General features: G+C 36.1%; 1 protein-coding gene across 2 annotated transcripts; it reads left to right on the forward strand.

Annotated features, from left to right (window-relative positions):
- The first annotated feature begins 5478 nt into the window (after nucleotides 1–5478).
- On the forward strand, nucleotides 5479–24587 carry tmem161b (transmembrane protein 161B). 2 transcript variants are annotated; one of them, XM_008418891.3, is made up of 12 exons: nucleotides 5480–5733; nucleotides 11419–11522; nucleotides 13048–13128; nucleotides 14277–14374; nucleotides 14500–14656; nucleotides 15321–15472; nucleotides 15555–15615; nucleotides 16683–16823; nucleotides 18217–18330; nucleotides 19735–19909; nucleotides 20580–20676; nucleotides 20777–24587. In XM_008418891.3, the coding sequence occupies exons 1-12, from the start codon at nucleotides 5731–5733 to the stop codon at nucleotides 21070–21072; spliced, it is 1479 nt and encodes a 492-aa protein (XP_008417113.1). In that variant the 5' UTR covers nucleotides 5480–5730; the 3' UTR covers nucleotides 21073–24587. The 2 variants fall into 2 exon arrangements, with proteins under 2 accessions (XP_081466739.1, XP_008417113.1); XM_081610613.1 differs by lacking the exon at nucleotides 16683–16823 and having other exon boundaries at nucleotides 5479–5733.
- The last annotated feature ends 302 nt before the right edge of the window (nucleotides 24588–24889 follow it).

A 24889-nucleotide genomic window follows, 5' to 3' on the forward strand; every position in this document is an offset into this window, starting at 1 on the left:
ATGCTTAGCAAAGCCCGTCCACAAAAAGCCCCGCCATTAAAAATGAATTGTGACATTCAACAATAAGTCCATTTGATTGACTTGGCTGAGATTCCTACTGTAATATTCCCATCGTATTTATTAATATTTGAAGACTTGTGCTTTAAGCTGAAGCTCCAAAGTGCTAGTAAGCACAGAGGAGATGTCGTATGGATTAAACAATAGGATTGGTGTGAAACTTTCACAGTATGTCGAAGATCCTGGCTATTATGTTTAATCTAAAAATAACAAGTCTGACTAAAAAGAACAGACAATGCTGGCTAAGAAAAGAATAAAAGGAGCGCAGGCTCCAGAGAGCTGAGAGTTCAAACAGCTGCAGTCACAATGCTGAGTGGGATGAAGGAAAGGAGAGTAGAAAGTCAGAGACTGTCTTCGGTTTTAAATAAAAACTAAATCACTTGGACGCGTATGGAACAGAATAGATTTTATTTTATTTTTTTTTAACAAGCTGTCTTGATTAAAATTGACTCGCGAGAGACTTTTGTAAAATTACATCTGTCTTCGTACATTAGAAACATTTAATTCTACTTGATACATTTGCACTTTTGTGTTAATAGTGATATCATTTTACTTAACTGGAATCAATTTCAACATCTTTATTACTAAAAAAAAAAATCACATACAACAACTGTGAGGTTTTTTTGAGATAAAACAAAATAACAACTGTACGCAAGAATATTCTGGCACTGTATGCATGTGTCTGTCTACGTGCCATAAAAGAGTAGTGCTATGCATCAAGGGGGTGGAGTAGATTTCCCTGCAATAAGAGAGGAGGGCTTTGGCAATATATGCGCATGTGCAAATAAAGCAAAGCCCTCATGTATCCACATAGAAATGAACAAATTATTCTGCATGCATGTCTTGAGTACAAGCACACGCGCACAGATGTGTGCACAAATGTGCAAAACAAGTGCTCATCCTTGCCTCTTGATAACACCCGGAGCCATGCTTTGAAAAGGATGCAACAAATACAGTAAATATTTTATATTACCCTGAAAAACATGGGATGGGACATAAATAAAATAAACCTAAATTTTACAGAATATATCAGAAAACTTGTTTTACATAAACCTAGAAGTGGTAAGTACAAATATTGCAAAACACATTTAGATCTGGTTAGACCCATTGGATTCAGAAACACTCCCATGCAAATATTTGAGGCAGAAAGAGTACTCTGTAATTACGAAGCACATCAAACTTACCACTTTTTTTTATTAGGCACAGGCTGATATTGTCATATCTGGGGATGTTTGATTTGGTTTTGGGTTTTGTTTATTTCTGTGTTATTTCGGTTACATCTGTCTTGTTCCTGTTTTCCTTAAGTTCATTTCTTCATAGTTTTTCTAGTCATGTTTAGTTCTTATTATTTGTTACTCTAGCTTTATTAGGTTTCTTTAGTCAAGTTATTATTTAGTGTTAGAATTATTTCCTGTTCTCCTGTGTACTCTCCCTCGCCTCCTGTGCCACTCTCTCTCTCTCTTTTCCTCCACTCACACCTGCAATTAATTAGCTCAGCAACCCAAGTCTTTCGTCAGCATGCAACTTCCCCAGTGTTTAACTCTCTCTTTCTCACTCACTACTCGCTGGATCCGTTCATCTACTCCCATCACTTCCTCGTTCCACTATGTGTTCTCCTCATGTCCCCTTGCTGGCTTCTTTCTTGTGTTTTTTTGTAGTTTTTATTCTTTTTCCATTAAATTATACTTATCTACTCTATGCCTCCATCTTCTGCTATTGAGGCCATCAACTACCATACAATATGACAGTTATGAAATTCTTTCAGTATAAAGTGTTGAGCCAAAGCATCCTGCTTTTATGGTGTCATAGTATTTAGACTAAATCTTAAAACAAAACTGCATGTTACAATTGCTTTGATTTAAAACTCAAAGGTATAACATCAGAAATATAGCGATTTTTTTATTTTTTTTATTTAAGGAGAATAAACAGATTGGTTAGAAATGATTGAAAAGCAACTACAGCTTAAGCACGCATTATACCTAAAGGAATGGGGAACGCCATGTCAGAATACACGACTCATCAAATTTTGAAACTGTGCTACAGCATCAGCAGACCACACCAGTTGCCACTTCATCCAGGTAAGAGCAGGAAACTGAGGCTACAATTGTTAAAATCTCATCGAAATTGCACTAGAATAGATAGAAAAAACATTGCCTGGTTCAACTAGTTTTGATTTCAGTTGTGATTTTTAGATGTAGACAGTCAGAAACTGGTGCAAAACAACACAAAAGCATCTGGTCACCATTCATCTATTTATCAACTGTTTAATCATGTAATTATTAGGTGAACATTTTATTTATAAACAATAGACCTAGCATTGATTAATTATGACAGACTGTCTGAGTCACTATCTTGGTCACCATGTCCACCAAGTGTACCCATTTTCTGATGTTTTTGAGATTCTTTAACTATCTTTTGTAGAGCCCTATTATGTGCGATGTTGCAGATGGAGCACCATGTCTAGCTGCAGTATCTCAACACATTTTTAACCACACCTCTGAAGACTGTTGTAAGTAGAGCTAGATGAAATTGCAATCACATTGACATATCCATATGTGCAGTATTACAATCACAAGGAACCTCTTGGTTGCAATGTTTGGTATAATGTTGTTTCAAGTGTCATACCGTACATGCACCTGGTGTATGCCAGTAATGTGCAGCAACTGACCTGCTGGACAGACTTAATGTCGACATTGGATCAATATTTTGGTACTGGTCCCCAGCTCATTTAAGTTTTTTTCATTTTAAATCGCTAAAAAAAAACTCTTGAGTCAAATATCAGTCAATGCCTTATTTCTATTTTCAAGGGTTACCATTAGTGCTAGGCCTTCCCACTCTTCCTATACCTTGGCACCCAATTCAGTTTGTGGCCAAAATATCCACTTAGAAATGGAACACTCATTTAAGAAGAAGATGATCAATCATTTGAGCTTATTTCTCATAGCATGCTTAATTTTATATGCCAATATATAATGTGCAAACAGCTAGCAATCCTTTTGCAAACATCTTTACACAAGAACTTGTATGCATGTCAAGGAAGCACAAAAAGCTATGCTAAATGCTCTGAAAAACAAAACAAAACATTATTTCAATGAAGTTACTCTTGATTCAGGTTTTTATTCATGTATGGAATTTACTAACATAAATTCCATTTATATATAAATATACACTGCTCAAAAAAATAAAGGGAACACTTTAACATTTAAGTGAACACTGAAGTGTTCCTTTTATTTTAACCATATATATATATATGGTTAAAATATGGTTAAAATATATAAATGAAAAAGTATTCAAAGAAACAGACATAAACTACACAAATCTTATACCATATGGATGAAGCTGAGAATTGCATCATAATTATGCAGATGAACTTGTAGTCAGTACATGTTGCTCAGTGAGGATGAAAATCTCTAAAACCTTGTTGAATCTAGGCTAAAATAAAGCAGTTCTGATGGTAAAAGAGTGACCTAACCATGTGGTACTATGTCAATAAAATATAAATCGGTTGTTCAGTTGCAGGTTCTATTGTTTGGCATTTAAATGTGCCCCTTTAAATCTCAAATTTTAAGATGTAGAGGTCCCTGGCTTGGGATGCCTTTCTCCTTGAAAATGATGGCTATGATGTGAAACAGAGCTCTTTACACAAACATCCCTTAAATAAAAAACACACAACCCCGACACCCAAAAAAACAGGTAAAGGTCAACTGATTAGTGATTCTTGAGAATAGGGACAAAATGGGTTTTAATTTTCCCAATTTTTTTTATTATTATTATTTCTCAACCTTATGCATATGACAAACAATGTTTTGGAAATGTAAAGATGCTAAGATGTAGGCTCCCAGTTGCAAAATTTTTTTTAAATTACATTTTTAATCGACCTGACCCAGAACTTTGTCTTCACCATCTGACTAAAATAAATATAAAATAAATTTTTAATGACCCTTTTAGTGATATTTTTACTCATTTTTACAGATAAATGCTTCTGAAGAAACAAAAGAAATATTATTTAAAACAAAAAACAACAAAAAGTCCATCTGACAGTGCATGATGGAGTTGACGCAGAACTGAAGGTGGTGACAAACTAGTGAGTAAAAAGAAATATTTGATACATGTGAAGTAATGCAATTTATGTAAAATACATTAAAATGAATTAATTGTACATTTAAGTTAGATTTGACAACAATTTCACTGAAAGAGTCACAAAAACTCTGATGGAGTTGACATCTGACGGAGTTGACGAAATGCCAAACTACCTCAATTTATATGATTTTATTATGAAGGAGGCCATTTTGTAGCTCATCAGGTCCATGAAATTTTTACAGTATACTAAAATTAAGCATTTATTTCACAAAGTGTCATCAAAGTTTTGTAAATTGTCAGTTATGGAATTGACACATCATGGTTGTGATGAGCAACTTAGGAATAAAAAGAAGAAAAAACTAAATAACATAAGCTAACCAGAGCTAACTAGCCCTCTTAGTAAAGGAAGAGAAAGGAAGAGGTCATGGGGTCCTCAGACGTTCTGGTGCCCCCCAATAATGCCAGATTGTCTTACATTCTTTTTATGTCTGAAGGTGTTGACAAAAACTAGGGACAAATTTCAATGGAGTTGGAAAATATATAAAAATAATTTTCAATTCAATTTATTGATTCTTTTATAATTATTTATATGAATACTTATACTTAATGGTCATAATAATAATAATAATCTTAGTATTCCTTTAATTGTTTTAAACTATTATAATGTATTGAGTTCTGCTCCAGGACAAGGGATTTTAAAGACACCATCCACTTACTACAATGTTTAAAATAAAAAAATATTCTCCAAACACCAGGAAAATATACATTGTTGTGCTCACATGACCCAGGTTAGTTTAGTCAAATATTTGAAAAAATTATAGTTTGTGTATATTTTATTCAAATTTTGTGCTTTATCCATAGGACCCGTTTTGTCCCTATTCTCAAGAATCACTGTTACTCAGTCATAATTCTAAGAGCTATTTTACAGTGTAAAATCAGCTTGGGGTATCTCTGCACCAGTTTAAAATAGTAACGTAGTTCACTGTGTCCTGGTAATCTAAAATAACTGGACACACTTGGAGATTTTGTTTCTTTTAAATAGCGCATAATACACTGTCTCCTCTGTTATGCCTAGAAACAACTACAAATATGTCACGTGTGCTAATGATTTGTTGGTCCTTCCTGACTTAGGCGGTCCTACTGAATCACCACAGTCATCTCGCTCACGCCTGTATTAAATAGCACAAATAATACTTTTGATTAAATAAAATACACAATTGTGTATTAAAAGTATCCAAAGATTTCTTACATAGTAAGAGATTGTAGTACCTTAATGAGGTGGGAATACCGTTGTTGTTGTCTCGAGTAGCGCTTTTTCACACAGGCAAATTTGAGGACTCCTTCTCACCCAGAGTTTCAGTGTGACCTCTACTGCAGTTGAAAATACTTGAGGGGGGAGGTTGAATCCATTGATTTTTCTAACGATGTAGCCTGAATTTGTAGAGATAGAGAGATACATTTTGTTTTGGTAGGAGACTGTTCATTTCTGTGCACAGCCATCGCAAGAAGGGCTTATGTGCTCCTTGCTACTTGATTTCGGAGTAGGGGCGCTGTGTGTTGCTGGGGTAGAGTCCGCTTTAGCAGCACTTCAACATGGTGAGTATGTCAGCAAGCACCTGAACGCAATGCTCTTTCGTATCTGTCGTGGTTCACTGATGATATATCAAATGGACATATTTCTATTATATTGAGATATTTGCAGTCGTTTTGCCGTTTCGTTTATGTTAGCTATTATATTTGTGAAAGAAGTGGTGTCATTTTAGCACAGCCTGTTAGCCATAGCAGGTGTCTGCATCTGTTGCTTTATCAGTTTGTTCTAGGTGTCAATAAGTTATGCGTTGGTTTGTTATGGCTAAGAAACATTTTTGTTTCAAGGCAGGCTTCGTTTATACTCCTGTGGCGGTACATTTGTTACACTTAAACCAGCATATCAATATACCTCTTAGCTTGCTAATTATAGTTAGCTAACATGGAAATAGCTTCCAGTTAAGGAGCCCACGTTAATGGAAAGACATATTTTTAGCCAATAATCAGAATTTAAAAAAATAAGATATGACTATTAATATGGCAAGAACAAAACCAACTTAGTGGTAAACATTTAGCCTGTAACTGAGGTTAAAGCCGTGTAGTGAAGGTTGTGTTGATTCATCTGACCTGCACGGTTTGACCTCAGGACGCCCTCAGGTAGACTGTCAGGATCATTTGACCCACCTAACTTTGGTGTCATTTATTTCTAAACCTGTGACGGATATTTAAATAGAACAACTTACCCAATTTATCTTTACTTGCATACAAACATAGTTATTAAAGCAAGTATAAATAATTTGGTCATAAAAAAAACCTTTAGTAGTTCTGTGATATGTTTTTTTTATCTTTTGAAAAGAAGTTCAAAATTCTTTTATGGCATAAGTATCAATGAGAGATATGCTATGGGATAGTTGCATATAAAACAAAAGCAACAGTGACTTGACTTTTAGATACACTTTCTATTAATCTCAAATAAAAAGGAGAACTCACAGACTTGACTAATCCTTTCATTACCCTTATGTTTGTAATCACAGACCAACATAAGGCTGATTTAGATATTTTCCAAGTCTGAATAAGCATAGGAAAGAAGAGTTTAAGCTAACCCATCAGCTAAATGTAGTATACAGTAATCATCACTTATCCCAATCATCTTTCTGTCCTTGAGTTTTAAATCCACCCATTCTTTATTTGCTTTCTATGTTTTTCTCCTTACAGACATTGATGTTTACAGTTCAGTCTTACTACTGTGAAGATATCTGCGTAAATTCATAGTCAAGTTTCATATTATACTTTATTGCTAGATAAGAAAAGAGTTGAGAGCCATTAAAGTTTGTGTCTAGAAGTATGGAATTTGAAATGGAAAATTTTTAAAAACTCTTATCAACAGTTGTCTTTTGTGCTCCAATAATTGCTACAATCTGATTTATAAGTTCCTAAATAGATTAAACACTCATTTATCAGGTAGCAACAAATAATGCTTTTGTCACATTGTACTTAGTCTTATAATTATTCCAAACCTTTTAGTCAAACGTTGCATTTCGCAGTTTAAATTGGATGACAAAAAGCTTGCGTGTGCACATTTGCCATAATGTTTAATTATATATTATTTCAATAATTTAGAGATACTGTTTATCTTTATTATATTTATTGCATGACTAATCTATCCACAATTTTTTTAATTTAATTCCAAAATGCCTTCACTAACTCTCTATACATTTTGATATATGAACGCTTATTGATATAAAACTACATCTCCTATGGAAGAGCTTAAAATGATAATAATAAAAAACCTGTATTATTTAGTCAATCAAATTATTGTCTAAATGTTTTGCCAACATTTCTTCAGTGGAAAATGCAGTAGATGGATAACATGTCTTACTTCATTCATTAGGGTCATTTGCTCATCTTTATGTCGGACCTCTGTGTTGAACCAATAAACAAATCATCATCAAACTCAGTGAATTATAAGCCTGGCGGGCCACCAGGTTTTACTTGTGCCCCCACCAAGCTTTGCACTGCTTAGTCTTTTTAAAATGTTTGCATTTTTTTAAGACTTTATAGTTGGTGTTTCGGTATTAATCTTCAATATTTCAATAACACATAATTATCAAGTTATATTTTCAAATTTCCTGCCAACTTTAAACATTTTTGAACTTATGAACACAACAGGCTTCTGGATGAATAACTGCCCTGGCACCCAACCTGAGCAAGTTTTCTGGGGGGGAAACCTTGAACTTGTTGTTCTCCACACTTGAGAAAACTTTCTTTATATGCCTTGCAGTACAGATGCAGCACATATATAGCATGGGAAAGTCATTGTTACAGATAAATATAATCACTGATTTGTGTTGCAAATGTTACCGTGATGTAAAGATTTAGATTGTAGAGTTTGTGTGAACTGCTGTAAAACGTTGAAGTTTTAATATGACAGGAATCTGATGTGCTCTTGAGCTTTTCTTGAGCAAACTGTTAGTTTCAAAACTAATCTGTTTTAACAAACCGAATGCAAGGATACCCATCTGCTGCAGGTATTATTTTGATTCCTTATATTCTTAGAACAGAATCCATAATGGAAAAACAAAATAAGCAAAACGTAAAAAAAATTTAACTCCGACCTAAGTTAGAACAGTTTCAATTTTAGTTTTTAGTATTTTGTATAGTTTCTGTAAAACATCCATTTAAGACCTTGCCATCAATTCTCTTCAACCTTTTTACGCTAATACCTATAACTGAAATTGAGTGCAACCAATTATCCACAGAAGTACAGTGAAAGTGTATGAATATGTTTGCATGGCACTGTGCATGGCAGACATTTGAATACAGACATCAGTTAGCTGTAGTAAAGGTCTCCGCTATTTAAAAAAAAATGCAAGGAGGTGACTAGATGTGGGGTAAATATAACATAATTTGTCACAGAATTTGACAGGAGTTTGGGCAACAGCGGTTAGCGGTCTCCTTCATTTTTACCCTGATATTTGATGATCATCTGTAAACCCAGGAGAAGTGGAGCTGAATGACGCTGGACAGCTGTCCGTCAATACATGTTTTACAGCTTACAAAGTTACTTCCATCCAGCACTTATAGATGGTGGTTATCACTGCAGCTCCAACAACCCCACCCCCCACAGATTTCATTTGGTTGTCGTGTGGAGGGGGTCAAGCGGACTGGGCAAGATAAGGGAGTACATGCTGGGTCAATTTCCCCTAGGCCTGAGATCCTTGCAGGTCCCCACAGAGAATGGTCAGCATTCGCCCGAGGAAGACTGTCTTCTTTTGACCTATATAGCATGACCATTACTCTGATGAAGAAATGTCTCGACTCAGACAGGTTGTGTTTGGTCACGCGTCAAGTATGAGTGAGTATAACTGCAACATAAATTGCTCCCGCCCTCTCCTGCAGTATGTTTGGAGATGCATTGACTCCATGTTTTGGCGCTCACCCCTTGCTGGACTACACTGGGGCTCCCTATGACCATTACAAAATTTAGTTGAGTGCATATAACTCACACTTTTATGTCCTCAATATATTTGTCACCTTCTGTACCACACTGGTATTGTTCTAAAGTATTACTCAGATTATTCTGTGCGCTGGGTTTTCACTGTATCCCTTATGTTTGTTATTCACTCCTACCTTAGAGGCAAATAAGTAATGACGGGTTTGGGTTTTCAGATCACTGGAAACAAAGAATGCAACATATTTCTTTTACTGTATGTTGATTTTCTGATAAAGAGGTCTACCTGGCTACCTACTGCAGTAAATGAGGCATAAATACAGAAAAAGTAACAAGGATCCTTAATGTCACCACTGAGCTAGAGATGACGAAAAGGTCTTATTCTGAAACCCAGCTTTGTAGTTAATACTACAGAGGATATCTGAATTATTTGAAAGGAACTTATTTACTTAAAATTACAGGGTGTGGTCATGATGTGAAGAAAACGCTGAAGCAACAGGATTTTTCAGATAATGGGTTTCCTAAGCGTAGTTTAACTGGCTCTAGTTCAAGCACTGCAGCCGTAGGACACCCCCTTGAAAAGGAAAACATTTTATCATAGATTAATTGGTCTTTTTGCTGAAGTGCGTGCAGGAAAAGATATAAATGATTCCTACCGATTGCCAAAGAGAAACCCACCAACAGATCTGAGCCAACAGCGGCTGGATAAAAGCACAGCTTGATGGGAATGATTCTGGCCTCTTAAACCTAAGTGAATATTGATCTGAGGGTTCTGGGTTGGAATTGAGCCCCTTTTGTTGCTAAATCTTTGGATAACAACCATAAAAGCTGTGTCTGGCCAAGAGACATTTTGAAACATGTGCCACACAATAGTTTGATGGGAAAAATTTAGTGAGACTTTAAATTTTCTGAAAATGCAACACTTATGTATTATGAAACGTGAAGCCGCTTTGATGCTATTGTAAACCATGTTTGAAGGATCTTCTTTAGTCTCCCTGTCATCTTTGTTATTCTGTTTTGTGAAATCTGGTTTTGTTAGTTTAGACTGCTGCATTTTGGGAAGTTTTTTTGGCATGATTTTGTTAACAGTTACTGTTTCGGGTCTTGTCATCTTTCTTCCATAAGCTCAGTAAGTTTAAGCTTGACAAAGAAGCAAAATTATGCATTTAGATGCATTAGTACCAGGAGTGTGACATTTCTGGGCATATAATAATCGGCGTAATGGTAAAAAAAACAATTCTGCACTTGAGCAGCTAAATTGATGTGGTATTTAAGATAACAGTAGTCACTCCTGACAAGCATCTCCACGGCCTTATACAAGTAAATGTATTAAAGAATCAAGTGTTTTTGCTATAGAAAAGCGGAATAATTTCCACTTGCTCCTTCGTTTTAGTCTCTGCATGATTTGGATTTGAAAATTAACTGAAGGTTGGTCATTTTAGTACCTTTTGCGGAAAACTGTAGACCTGAGGTTTGCTGTTGTTTAGGCTACTGAAACATATTCTTGAATGTCTTCAACTTTCTGTCCAGACCTGTTACTTTAATTCTCTAGCTCGATAAAGAGAAGTAAGGGAAATGTCACATCAACACTGGTGCCTTAAAAAAACTGACAAATTAGCAAGAATTTCTGTGGCACAAGACCTCATGATATTAAAGCTCCACTATATTTCTCGTCGAAGTGAAGACCGTCTTGTGAAGTTGCGGTCAGCAGAAAGTAGGGTCTGCTAATTTTATCTGCTGTAGACATAATGCAACAACTTGTGTCTGTACTTGTGAGTTATATTTTGAAGTAAAAAAAGAAGTAGTTCTCAATTTGCCTTGCTATGTTGATGGTGGATGAACAAAAACTGCTCACGGCAGTCATGTACTCTGAAAACACTGAAGACATCCCTCACTTAGTTTAAACAGCTAATTTATCATTTTACAAAAATGTTCATTATCTACAGCTCGACATCTGAAATCATTTGGTCAAATCTTATCTGGACTCTTTTACATTGAAGACAGATTCAATAACACTCTTTAAATACATTGTAAATCAGTCTATTGGGTGTAAATTGAGAGGAAAAAAAAACAGATGAATAACCTCTCAAACAATTTTGTTGTTTTTTCATTGTGTTTGGCTTTGGTTTTACTTTTGTGGTTGCTGTTTTTTAAGCCCTTTGTGTGTTAAGTGTATTTTTGAGAATGACAACACCGAAAGACCTGAATAACTTTTAAAAGTTGTGACTTTTTCTTTAGAGGATAGTTCATGTTTGTTATCATTTGAATTAATAACTAAGTGTATTTACTGTCTTTTCTCACAGGCTTTGTTTGGTGTGCAGCTGGTGGTTACCATGGTAATGGCCAGTGTAATTCAGAAAATTTTACCTCATTATTCCTTCGCAAGATGGCTCCTGTGCAGTGGCAGGTAACATATTATCATTTTTACCAGGCCTGATCCATTTGATGAGAGTTTACCTCAATTAAAATTAAACACTTTGTACATTTAAAATAGTTTTAAAAGAAACAACATTCAGACACCACAAATAAAAAAGCTGGTGTGTCTCTAGTTTTCCCCTTCATGTCAAAATTGAAAAACATTTATTACTTTGTTTACTATCCTGGATAGTCCAATATGTCACTTTTACAGTTTTATCCACATTAACTTGCTTGATGATGGCGTTAGCGAGCTGGCTAAGTTTCTGTCAATTTCTTTTACTGTCTGTGGCAGACATGTGGCAAAGACAATACTAGAGTGTGTGTCAGGATGGCTTGACAACCAGTTATATCATGGTATTCTCCTTACTGCCATCATTCAGTAGGCCTAATTTAAGCTTGCATAAATGTGCTGTGAAATTTTTGAGCATGACTTACTAAATCTTGACTGAATGGGTAATACAACGTGAACCTTGACAAAACTCAAAAATAGGCCTGTATTTCAGGAATATTTAATTATAGTAATGCACACCGAAGGCTCTTGTTCACCTTCACTGCTCCACAACATGGTGGTCATCGACCCTTCTCAGTTAAGTTTGGTTTTCGAGTATCATCCAATGTTCATGAAGAAAAAGCTATTTTTCTCTGTTGGAAGGCTTCAGGGTGACGTGTACAAAGTGTGTTTATAGTGTGAGTGATATTCAAGAAATTATGGACTGTATTTTTCTTGATTTGCTGAAACTTACCTGTACAGATTTGACACATGGCCTGACAGAGCTGTGTCTTGGATGCCCATGCATCAATTTGTCAATTGTTTACCCATCTATCCATCCATTCTTCTGTTTATCCAATCACTTCTCCCATCCATGACTCGAGTCGGCCATCAGCTCATCAGCCACTTTGTCCATTGATATTGCTGTTCTTGTGCACCTATTTGTTCATCTTTTAATCAGTCCATCCATGTGTCCATTTATCAGTCGGGGGGTCCATGTTTAAAGACTGAGCACCAAAATTATAAAGAAAGTCTGGAAAAGTATGGAAAATTAGAAGTAAAGGACAGCAGGGCCTCTAAACGTGGCTTAGAGATATTCTTTAGAAATGGCATTTTTCATGTGAATATGTACTTCTACACACATAACACTTAATAAGCTGTTAACAGGAAAATTGAGCAAAAGAAATTGTCTTACAGTCTAAAGTTGTCAGTGGGATTTAAACACAGCTGTGAGGATGGATTTAAAGGGAGCCGAATGTGTAGAACAGTGGGAGAAATTACCTTTTATGCACTCATACATGGTTACTATTTGAGTCTTTCTATAATAGTTTTCTTAAATCCAAGATGTACTCCACATCCATATTTATTTGCTCTTTTTGTACCTCAGCAATCACATAGTTTGAGTAAATTTAGCTTCAGTCTGTTTCTTCTTATCCATCTCCACAAAAATATCTGCTTTTTGTACCTTTTTACTGCCATATTCACTGCTTGATAAAATGTCTCTGTCCTTTTATCTTCTTCGCAGTTTGCGGTGGTATCAGCACCCCACGGAAGATGAGTTGAGGAACTTGGCTGGGAAACAAAAGGGACAGAAGAGGAAAGACAGGTTAGACGATTTTTGGGGGAATTTTGGAAGTGCAAAGACACACGGACAGTACACAAGTATTCCTTTTTGGAGAATGCAGATGATTTGGCTGGATAAAAAACAAAGTGATGTCAAGAAAAACATTTTGATGTTTTGTTTTTAAGGACTGTTTGAAATCCGATGGAAGACAGTTTGTTTTGTGTCTTTACGGCACTTTATTAGAGTTCAAAGCAATCCATCCTGTTTGTATCTAGAAAAGCAGGTCCTTCTTCTGGGGAGGGGATGGGATTGCTACATTTCATGCTATTTTTGAGACAAGATGGTTTAAAATACTTTATTTTTCTAAGAACTGATCTGTCTTCAAAATGGTCAAATATCATTCTGGAAAATGATTTTCCTTTAAGATTATTTTGTAACTCATAATTTGCTTAACTTAAAAATGATGCTGACAAAGGTTACACCATATGTCTAACTTGTAACTTTAGCTGTTTGTCTTTGTACTCCCCCGTTGAAGTGTGTATGTAAATAAGGTTCATCTTCAAGTTAATCCTTGCCATACCACATGTTATATCTGAACTTGAGACGTTTCTGTAGGCTTTTCTCTGACCCGGTGTGAGTCAGGTCAGGTCTCTCTAGCACCACATGCTCAATAATTCCCTAAAGAAAAAAAAATGGACCGCGATCCTTTTCAACTCATTCCATGCAACTCCGTCCTCTTTGTTAACAGAGTGACTCCCTCAGTCAGGGGTGGAGTTAATCCTCATTTTTTCTGTCAGGTGTCTCGTAGAAGAAATCTGTCCCAGGCATGTTTGGCGCTAGAGTCTTACGGTGGTATTGTATTTCTGAATCCAGGACATAAGCAGCAGGTCTCTATTCTCCAGCTGTTAGTGTTGGCCTCCCCTTGTTAACATAAGAGAGGCTGCTAACTATGTTCCTTTTTTTATGAGCTTGTTAGAGTAGAACATTTTTATTTTAATTCATAAATTCAAAGTTAAAACATTTCTCTCGAACAGATAATGCTGAGGTAATTGAATTCTTATATTTGCACTGAAGGCGCAAATATACAAATACACACATTGTTCTGCCACAATGTGTGTATCTGTATATCTTATAAAACTGTGCATCTTTTTCTCTGAACTTTGGTGTTTTGCTCCCTTATTTCCCTCTAGGAAGTACAATGGTCACATAGACAATAAACCGCTAACCGTTCCAAAGGACATAGACCTGCAGCTGGAGACAAAATGCATCACAGAAGTCGACACATTAGGTACTTTTCCAAACATTTCTAAGTCCGAGAGATAATCAAGCTGACTTCTTTCTAAAAATGTCTTTAAAGTTTCTACTTATTCTATTAATAATCAAAACTTTTAAATGTCTTCTTTTCCCCCTCAGCATTGTACTACTTCCCTGAGTTCCAGTGGCTGGTGGATTTCACTGTAGCAGCTACTGCAGTGTATCTGATCACAGAGCTTTACTACAGCGTAGCCCAGCCCTCAGGAGAGATGAACATCAGTGTGGTCTGGTGCCTACTTGTACTCGCCTTTGTCATGTATCCTTGCATCATTCTCTCAGTTCTGCTTCTCATTTTTAATTGGAAATTCATGTGAACGAGTGCCAACAGATGTCCTGCTAAAACCCACGGTGTTTATTCCTACAGTAAACACCACAAATACAATAAAAGTAATATGTCACATCATTGACTTTACCTTTCTCCTGCTTTTCTGTTATGTTGAATGATTGTAAAATAACACATTTTATTCTTGCCACTGACCAAACAGATCAGTCGTTCCCGTTTTGTTGACCAGACTCAGTCAGTTGGTGGCACTTTATGCCTGTGCTGCAGAATGAAGGGCCCCTTTTTCACAACCCAGTTGACTGATTTAGTGGGGCCGCTGGGGGTGTTGGTACCTATCTACAGCCATTGGTGTTTACAGAAGCTCTCCTCCTTGGCCAAATTTCACACAGAAAAATATACAAATGCACACCCCAGTTTCTTCGTTTTTGCTTTGGTCTATGATGTACAATTCCAAAGTAACATATTGAAGCTTGTAGTTTTGTGACAGAATGTTTAAGGTGTGTGAATATATTTGCAAGGCTCTATAAGGCATATAATTGTGAATTTTTTTTTAAACTGGACTGGTAAGTTAAAAAATTACAGTTATTTAGGTGCTTAAGTATCATTTCAGTTCATTTCCTTGACTTTTTCTCCATAGTAAAATCCTTTTTTCCCTCACGGCCCACTACTTCAAGCTGGAGGAAGGAGGCGAGCGATCCCTCTGCATTACATTTGCTTTCTTTTTTTTTGTCAAAGCTATGATCATTCTCATTGTTACTGAAAACTACCTGGAATTTGGTCTGGAGACAGGTCAGTGCACCACCGTCGCTCTCACAAATCACTTTTTCAACTTTTTATCACTTGTGGTAAGTCACTGTTTCTTCACTCTTAGGTTTTGCAAACTTTTCTGACAGTGCTCAACAGTTTCTGGAGCATCAGGGCTTAGAGTCACAGTAAGTACATTAAATATTTTTTATGCTTATTGTGCCCATAGTTGTGATCAAAGGGTGTTTTAATGAAAAACAAGTATAATATTGTAGTAGAATTTGCTGTATTTATGCCACATCATAGTAAAAACAAAAACCTTACTACTGTCTGTCTGCTCCCCTAAAATTACATAGCTCTCACTTTAACTCCTAAATCCATTCTGATGGTCCATTGAAGCATGGGCTCTACTCAATCTCTTGAAATATGCCATGGTGTCTTGGCAATAATTCAACAGAACTATGTTTATACTTAGCTCCTCTGACTCTTTTTGAAAGTACACAGGATGATGTGCACATTGGTTCCAATATCATTAATGCGTAGTGAGCTGATGTTTGTACGGAAGCTTTTATGTTCATAAAACGGTATAAAAAAATGTGCTGAAAAGCTATGACTTGGCTACTTGATTTTTTTTTATATTCTTTTTACTGTGATGTCTTTGGACTCTAGCCGTAGTTCTGAAACGTATACCGTAGATATTTTTTAACCACAAATTTTCCAAAAAAGCTAATCTTGAAATTATGCAGCTGCATTATAATAGTTTTTTTTTTTTTTTTTTTTTCAGACAGTAAATATCTGTCTTCTGTTCAGGACGTTTGTATTCGGCAGATGTTCAGGGTTTGGTTCAACGTCAGCATCCCCATCCCTAAGCATTTAAAAATGCTTATACATGTATCTTTCTGCACACCTGTAATATTGTGGACCAAGCAACCTGATTCAGCATTTCTCATCTGGTTCTATGTCGGACTTGAAATGAATTTTAAACAAGCCGTGTGCACATGGTTTTGAACTGGTTCCACATACGTTTCTTACTACTTTCACATTATATTCAGAATCTGGAGTTTCGTATTGTTGCCAGGTATTTAACTCATGGATAAGGCTGTACTCGGCACCTGTGCTTGTGTACAGCTGCTCTCTAATCAAGTTCTCTCTTCATAGCTATGTTGCTGTTTGTTGAAATTAGGGTCATTTGGAAGATGACCTCTTTGAATTGGGACTTCCTTTCATTTGCATTTGTGTCATTTCTCTTTCACAGGGGCCCCATATCTAAGCTCACCTTCAAGCTGATCCTGGCCCTGCTCTGCTCTCTGATTGGAGCATTTCTAACGTTCCCTGGCCTACGTTTGGCCCAAATGCACCTAGATGCACTTAACCTAACCACAGCAAAATTTACACAGTGAGTGTCTTGCAACATTGTACCCCTCTGCTTTAGGAGACATTTTTTTTGTATTCCTTTAACATTCAGTTACTCTTCATAGACAGTTTTAATACCCTACTTATCCATTCTTTATTCACTTTAAAAAAAGAAAAGTTCAGTTAAATTTAAAAAACGAAAATTATTTATTTTATATCAATATATGTATATATACATTGATTGGATCCGCACTATTTGTGACCTGAATGACACATCTGTTGAGCCTCCAAAGCACAAACAGTGAAACGCTGAGGAGCTAATGAGCTAGCAGTAGTCTAAACTTGCCACAGTAAAATGTGAGCCTGGATACCAGAAGCCTCCAAACACCGGGTGCAGTTCTCTGTGGTGCATTGACCCACTTATACTCTGTGGCGAATGAAATCAAACAGCAGGAAGATTAGACGGTGAGCCCATGCTGTGCCAGTATTTCTTCTTCTTTTTCTTTTTTTTTTTGTTGTTGCTGTGTTTTGTCTTGAATTAGGCAAATCTAAAGTGAACTGAAATGCAAGTTTTACACGTGATGTTGACCACATTTTGGTTAGTTGTAGGTCTAGGAGCTAGGTGCCTTATATTCTAATAAAAGTGTTTCTTTCCTCCGATAAAGTTAAAATAAAGAGAGAAGTAATGTATCAGATCCATGTCTAATATTTTTGGATTTGAAAATGAATAAAATGTATTCATTAAGCACTACCACCTGTTTAGCTGTGGAACTTATTTGGTTGACAAAAATAACATGAAGGGCACACATAAGCAAACATCTTTTTCTTGCTGATGTTGGTGTAAGCTTTTTAGACTAGTCTTGTTCTTTTTTTTTTTCTTCTTGGACCTTAAACACATCCTGTTCAGACTGGTCACCCATTCAGTCCCCAAGGATCAAATGATTATATTTTGAACAGTCAAGCAGAAAGGTCTTATATTGTTCTGGGTATGTGCGATACAAGAGATCGCTCTGTGACTGAGATGAAGATATCTTCAGTTTGGTCGTTTTTCTGTATAAGAACTCGCTGGGTGGCATGTCTCTGGCCATGATAGGAGGTGCTGAGCAGAAAGCACATTGCATTCACATAATCCACTTTGGCATAGTAGCCTTTCCAAAATGGCTTCCTCTTCCATTTCCCTCCATAAGTGCCATAAGCTTACGTTGGCAAACCCTGTAACTAGAGGGGATTATTTCCAGTGCCCTCAATTTTTTTTTTTGCCATGTAAATATTGTCACCTCTTTCATGGAAGGTTGCATTTCTAAAGTCTGTCCTTGTTAACTTCACATCGGGGTTAAACATGTATAACTTCAGGTTAGCTTAAGTGAAAATGATTAGAAAATGTTGGAGTAAAGCTTACTGAATTGCCTCTGCTTCTGTTCTTTATTGTTTCACAGAACTTTGCTTTATATCAACTTCCTCTCCCCCCTCATCATGGTCCTGCTGTGGGTAAAGCCCATTACCAAGGACTACTTATTGAATCCCACTCTTGGGAAAGAGAGTGTGCCTTTGTAAGTAAAAGTTTTGTGTACACCATGCTATACTATACTCTAGCATTTTTTTCCTCATAAATATAATATTAACTGTGTGGTGCTTTGACATTTTGGAAAATGTGAAATTCTCATGTAGTTTTTGTATGAGCAAAAATATGTTTTTGCTCATAAAGAAGAAGCTTGTAGTTATTTTTAAATGTAAACTTAAGATGCTTTAGTTAATCAATTTTTTTAATCATGTGGTTCATGATGATAAATGTAGAAAAAATGTCCTTATTTCTCTGAAAAAAAGCACAAATACATAGACCAAGTAGCTCTATCACCATATGCTAATTTATTAAAAGTGGTGGCTGTTTATATATTGTTGAAAAAGCAACATCACACATAAAAGATGTTGTGAACTTGCTGTCTTTTTGTCATTTTTCCACCATAAGCAGCTTTTTGTGTTAGTACAATAACCAGCATATGGATTGTCATCATAACCGTTCTACATCAGCACCATGCTGTGTCAGCAGTAGCCTAGTGGCAGAGAGTCTAATGCAATAGAAGAACGTCATAATTCTACAGTAAGACAAGTTGCAGATAGATCATTTTGTCCATCAGTTCTCATAGAAACCAGTTTAACATTTTTTTGTCATGATTACGTGTTTTAAGTTGGGTCTTTTTGTACTTTTTAAAACTTTTTTTATTAAACTACAACATGAGGACATGGATGCTTATCAAGCAAAACGATAAAACCGTAGTAATGTTTAAAGATCTATTTTTAAGCTTCAACTATGTCTTTGTTTGGCATTATTACACAAATGATTTCCTCACTCTGCAAATGAGCTACTTTAATTTAGATTTTTTTTTACTAATCAGCTACTTATAAGTCAAACAAGCAGACTGGGAAAAGTCTCTTCCCTTTGTGTTTTAAAGAGAAGAAATAAAACCAAAGTAAACTTAAGTTTACAACAGTGGGTTAGAGGAAGCGCTGTGTTTAGTTCATAGAAGAAGTGACGGCAACATATACATCGTCTTCACCGCAAAAAGAAAGTTGTTTTCTTTAACTCCCCTCTCATCATTAATTCTAAGATGTTATCCTCTACTTGTTGTTTGAAGTCTGTCGTGTATCTAACTTTCTTCTGCCTTTGACATAGGCCTTTATGCGCATCAAGGTCAAACCTTATTAAGTTTAATTTCATGTTACACTACCCCCTTTTCACCTTTTTATACCTCAATTTCACCCTCTCTTGCTTTTTCTTCTGAGCTGTTTGTGGCTCTCTTTCCTCCCCTTGTCATTTCTTTCTGTCTCTGTGTCTCTGCTTACCACCCAGATTGGTGCTTTCACGATGTGTTAAGTTTGTGGAGCAGAAAAAAACTGCCTTTTTTTTTTTCCCCCCTGTTTCTCCACCTTTATTTCCACCTTCCCATTAATGCCAGGATGAGCGAGCAGACGTATGATTCGTTGCGGTTATGGGTTATTATACTGATGTGTGTGCTCCGGCTCGCCATGATGAGACATCACCTGCAGGCCTACCTCAACCTGGCACAGAAAGGTGTGGACCAGATGAAGAAGGAAGCAGGACGGATAAGTACGGTTGACCTGCAGAAGATGGTAACTACTTTGTTCATAGTTTTTGCTTCTTTTAAACCACAACACTGCAGCTGTTTTCTTCATAAATTGTACTATTTAAGAGACTCTAAACTTGGCACCTTGTTTAGTATTAAATATTGAATAGCAGCCATGTCTTCTAGAGTTATAGCTTTAGTTTAGAATAGTTTTGAAAGTGTAGATAATTGAATGGTTGTGCCATGTATTATGTGATATCTTCGATTTAAATCTACAAATATTATGGTTTTGCCATTTTCCTTTATAACTATAGATATAAAAATGCTACTATTCTAAATTCCACTAATTTGCATTGAGGTCTGTTACCGATGTGTTGATTAATGTCTACTGTCCTCAAATTCTATTTTTTTTTTTAAATTTTGCTCACGTTACGGTTTTAGGAACTAACTAATCAGATTATTTGTTGTTGCCATTGTTCTAACTTACTTTTTAGTTATTATTTTAAGATCATTTTAAATACCAAGAAAACTTAGAGAATTCACTGCTAACTAAAATGGTCTAATTTTCAGTTTGATTGGCCCTGACGGAGAACCAGCCATTCAGAAATTCAAAAAGTCGGCCAGTGACGATGTTGGATTCACATGATGAATGTTTGGAAATGTCTTGTCTTGCAACTGTTTTATAATCTGCACTAATGCCATTCTTCTTTGTCTAGATTGCACGTGTTTTTTACTACTTGTGCGTAATCGCACTACAGTATGTGGCACCACTGGTGATGCTGCTACATACAACTTTGCTGCTAAAAACTTTAGGTGAGTCACTCCTTAGTATTTTACTTTTGTGTTGAATAGTCTTTGCTTTCTATAACATCAAGCCATTCTTTTCCCCTTTTTTTTTCTTCACTTGCATTAGGTGGTCACTCCTGGTGGGTCTATCCTGAAGAAGACTTGCCTTGCCTCCATGAGATAAACTCTGATTCTGTTATCGGAACAGAACAAATAGCACCTCTAAAACCAGATACAGTGGTGGAAACCGGAGCCCGGGCATCTGTGGCCCAACTCTCAATGGCTCTTGGGGGCTTACGGACTGTTTTTAGCCCGTTACTTTTCAGGGGTCTGTTCTCCTTCTTCACCTGGTGGATTGCTGCCTGCCTGTTCTCCACCTCTCTTTTTGGCCTCTTCTACCATCAGTATCTCATGGCGGCATAGCATCAGCAGCAGTCCCCAAATGTGGCATTTAAACCCCTACTTTTCTGGACATGGTCAGAAAAGGACCTATTGGGGGGGCTACAGAGGCCCACTCGTGACTCTGCTCCACAACTCTTCCTCCGTCACCTCCATGTCTCTGACCATCTCAGAACAACTGATCATATCATCAGAGCTCTTGGTTTTGCTCCCAGTGCTTCCTCCACAGATGACTGTGAACTCTTATTTGATTTAACTTGCATAGAAGTGATGTTTTTTTTTTTTTATTATTCAATCGAGCAGCAAAAGCTCTAAGTCTTTACGAGGCTCACCATTAAACACAGAGGTAAATAAATCAGTGTCATCGGCAAAGTGACATAAAAACTCTACAGACAGATTTATGAATTTTACACAATAAAATAATCAGAGATTCAGATTGTCATTAGTAAATTGAAAAATGGCTTTCATGCAATTTTGCTTTTCTGCATAGAAACGGGTGACTAAAGCCATTTAGTGACTGCGGGCTACATACCGTTATTCGGTAATCTCAAACATTCTCAGATATCTTTAACTATAAATAAAAACATAATGCAGCTCCTTTAATGCTTTCCAACAAGTCAATTAGAGTACGAATTTTAAAATGTTACCATTTTCTTTAAATTGTCTCTGATTTCAATGATCGCCAGGTCATTCTTTTTATCGTAGCACATTTTATCGATTTTACTGGTATGAAAGTAAAATTACTACAATTTTACTGATTTAGCTTGAAATTTTGAATAAAACGCATAATCTATTTAAAATCTGAAACCTGAGGCTACCCCTCTACCAAGAAATTAAAACATATTGATTAGAGTAATTACAAAATTATTACCTATCATTTGTCTTCAATGCTATTTTGATGTGTAAATTAACTGAAAAGTATAATATAAACAGCCGCTAAATGTATCAGTTATCAAATGCTAAATGTAAGAATATTATCTATTTTGACACTCGGCTTTTCACGAATAACAATGGGAGTCAAATCTTTTGAACAGTCAAATATATTTGACATTAGCTGATTGTTTCGAAGCTATCTGTTTAGGTCTTAGTGGACTGGCCAACAGAACTACCACTTGTATGAAATAAACAATAATGTTTAGAGAAAAGTGTTAATTAAAAAGATAGGCGAGTGGTCCTCTTTTAGTTTCCACTCACTGTAATTTTTGTCTAGAGTTGAATTTGGAAATATTGTTGTCGAAGGAAATGTGAATCACCCACAGAAATACCCGTTGGTGGATTGTGAAGAAGCTACATTTAAATCACAGAATATCTGGATCATTCTAATCAGACTGTTTTCTTTTTCCTTATCATTTTTGTGTTTTGTGTTTGTTTGGAAACTGATTTCTACCATGATTTGTTCACTTTTTGGTTGCGTCTTGCTCTGGTACAGGTCATTTCTCCTCTTCACCGGTTCTTATTTTTGTAGGTTTGGTCTCTTTGTTCCCAATCTGTTTTGGATAATAAAATTGGTTGTCTACCTCGGGATGTTTTGTAAACGCCATGCGTCAGTTTGTGTTCACTTTCGGAACATTTTGTACCTGCTTTGACAACCAGCGTTTTTAAATAAGTGTCCTATAATCTACTCGCAGACTACTGTAAGGAATGTGCGTTATGACTATAATGGCTATTAATTATCCTTCTGCTGGAGGTTGCTCATAGTTTCAGTTTAATCCGGGGTCAAAAAGTGTCAAATTTTATAAGACTGAAATGACCCAAACAGGGATCTGAACCACAATCTTAGGAAAATGGGTTTTATTTGAATCATATTTGTTTAGCATTTATTTTTCTTTACAATGATACAGATAATTAACTACCTAAAGAAACAAACCAATGCTCTATGGTTAAGTACATGGCTATGAAATGGAAGGAGGTTGGGACCAAAAGGAAACAGAATGGGGTTATGAGTTGTTCTTCACTCCTTAAGTCTCCTAAAGTTTTGTTTTACTAGAAATATTAACCTGTTTTTTTTTTTGTTTTTTTTGGTTTGTTTGTTTTTTTGTTGTTTTTTTGTACCTGAAATGTCTTACACAGTCTTAAAACGTTGAATTAAGGACCAGTGAGTTTCTGCTTGGAAACTGTAGTCCTGCTCGGGTTTCTAGAGTCGGAGAGACGTGATGGTTTCTCCTCAGCTTGAAGTTGATGTGCTTAGAGCTCGCCATACAGGACAAAGTCGAATTTAAAAATGGAAGGATTTCTGGTGTGTTTGTCATGTTTATAGTTTGTTACCTTCATGGTTTTACTTGAGCCATTTTAGTGGGCGTGTGAGAGGACTAATATGTTTTACGGGAGGCCAGCATGTGTGGGGCTCAGTCGGAGTAACAGCTTATGCCCCTCTGTCTGTCTGCTGGTAACGTGTTCACTGCTGATCGTCGGCTGTATACTCAAAGGGCATTGTTATGAAGAGAAGTCAGCTGCTGTTAAGATGGCACTTTTTTTTTTTATCTCGTACATTTAATTGTGCATTTTCAGATTTCTTTTCTTAAAATCTACGTTTTTAAAATGGTGCCAAGTAAGGGTCCTGTCACCCAACAACCCTGTGCTTTGTTGCTGAAGGTTTTGTTTCTGCTACTCTGAAACTACACTACAGCTCTGCGGCCTTCAGTTTTTCTGTAGATCTGACTTGGTACATTGGGAATTAGCAGTTGCGGTTCACATAAGAACTACATGTGTTCAGTGAGTCTTTGTGGATCGTTCTACGTCGGTAGGAACGTATAAATATGCGCACAAGGAGTCGTCGTGCTGTTGACTCACTTTTCCAACACACTTGCCCAGTGTTATTAGGAATGTAGGGCACATTGTGTCAGGTTAATTTCAAATTACAGTTTTCTTTGGTTCAGCTGGAGTTTATGAACTCCAGACGTCAGTTTTGTATACAGCAACATATTCCAACAACACCATGTCAACATTTCTAAAATCCTGATTTTCAGTCTTAGCTTTAGTTTGTGTCTGTTTGAAACGATGGGAAATATGCACATAGCGAATGTATCAATCCTGCCTGATTTTTAGATTGTGTTTTAATAAATTGATTTGAGTTGATTTAACCCCCTTCCACCCACTTCCCTGCAATTTTCAAATTCATTCCTTGTCAAATGTGTTTAATCTGAATCTCATCCTAATCATATTTGTTGTAATCATTTATTTTTTCATCAATTTTTTTTATATTTATTTGCTTATGCTTGAAAACATTTCTAATTTGAATTGTAAGCCGTTCATTTTGTTGTTGAATTGCACAATGGCTAAAAAATTTTTTTTTTTATGTGTTTGACAAATCTGTGAGAGATTGCCTTTTTATTTAATGGCCTGGTCTGGGTAATTGAAAATAATATTTTGGATATTTTCAGAATCCACTGTGCAGATGAACAGATGTTGATATTTTCAGTTTTTTACCACTGTAAGTGTTTATTACTCATTTTTGGGTTCACAGACTAAAATAACACATGTTGTTCTGTCATGTATTTATTTCTGCTTTAGATTTTGTCTTAAATAAATTATGTTCTTTACTTTGTCCTTTTTTCTTTTTTGTGTGTGTTGTACAGCCTAACTGTACAACACACACAGTTAGGCTGTGTGTGTTGTACACAGCCTAACTGTGTACAACACAGTTAGGCTGTACAACACAGCCTAACTGTGTTAGAAACACTGTAGGATTAGTGTTTCTAATCCTACAGTATTAGAAACACTGTAGGATGTTTTTTACATTATTTCTCACAGTTTTTATGTAGGGTTGTTATGCAGATTTAAGACCCAAAATGTGATTCTTTGTTCCAACTTTCTAAGCTTTGTAGGGTTTGAACTCACTTAG

The sequence above is a fragment of the Poecilia reticulata genome, chromosome 9 (genome assembly GCF_904066995.2).
Source record: "Poecilia reticulata chromosome 9, P_reticulata-male-v2, whole genome shotgun sequence".
NCBI classification, from domain to species: domain Eukaryota; kingdom Metazoa; phylum Chordata; class Actinopteri; order Cyprinodontiformes; family Poeciliidae; genus Poecilia; species Poecilia reticulata.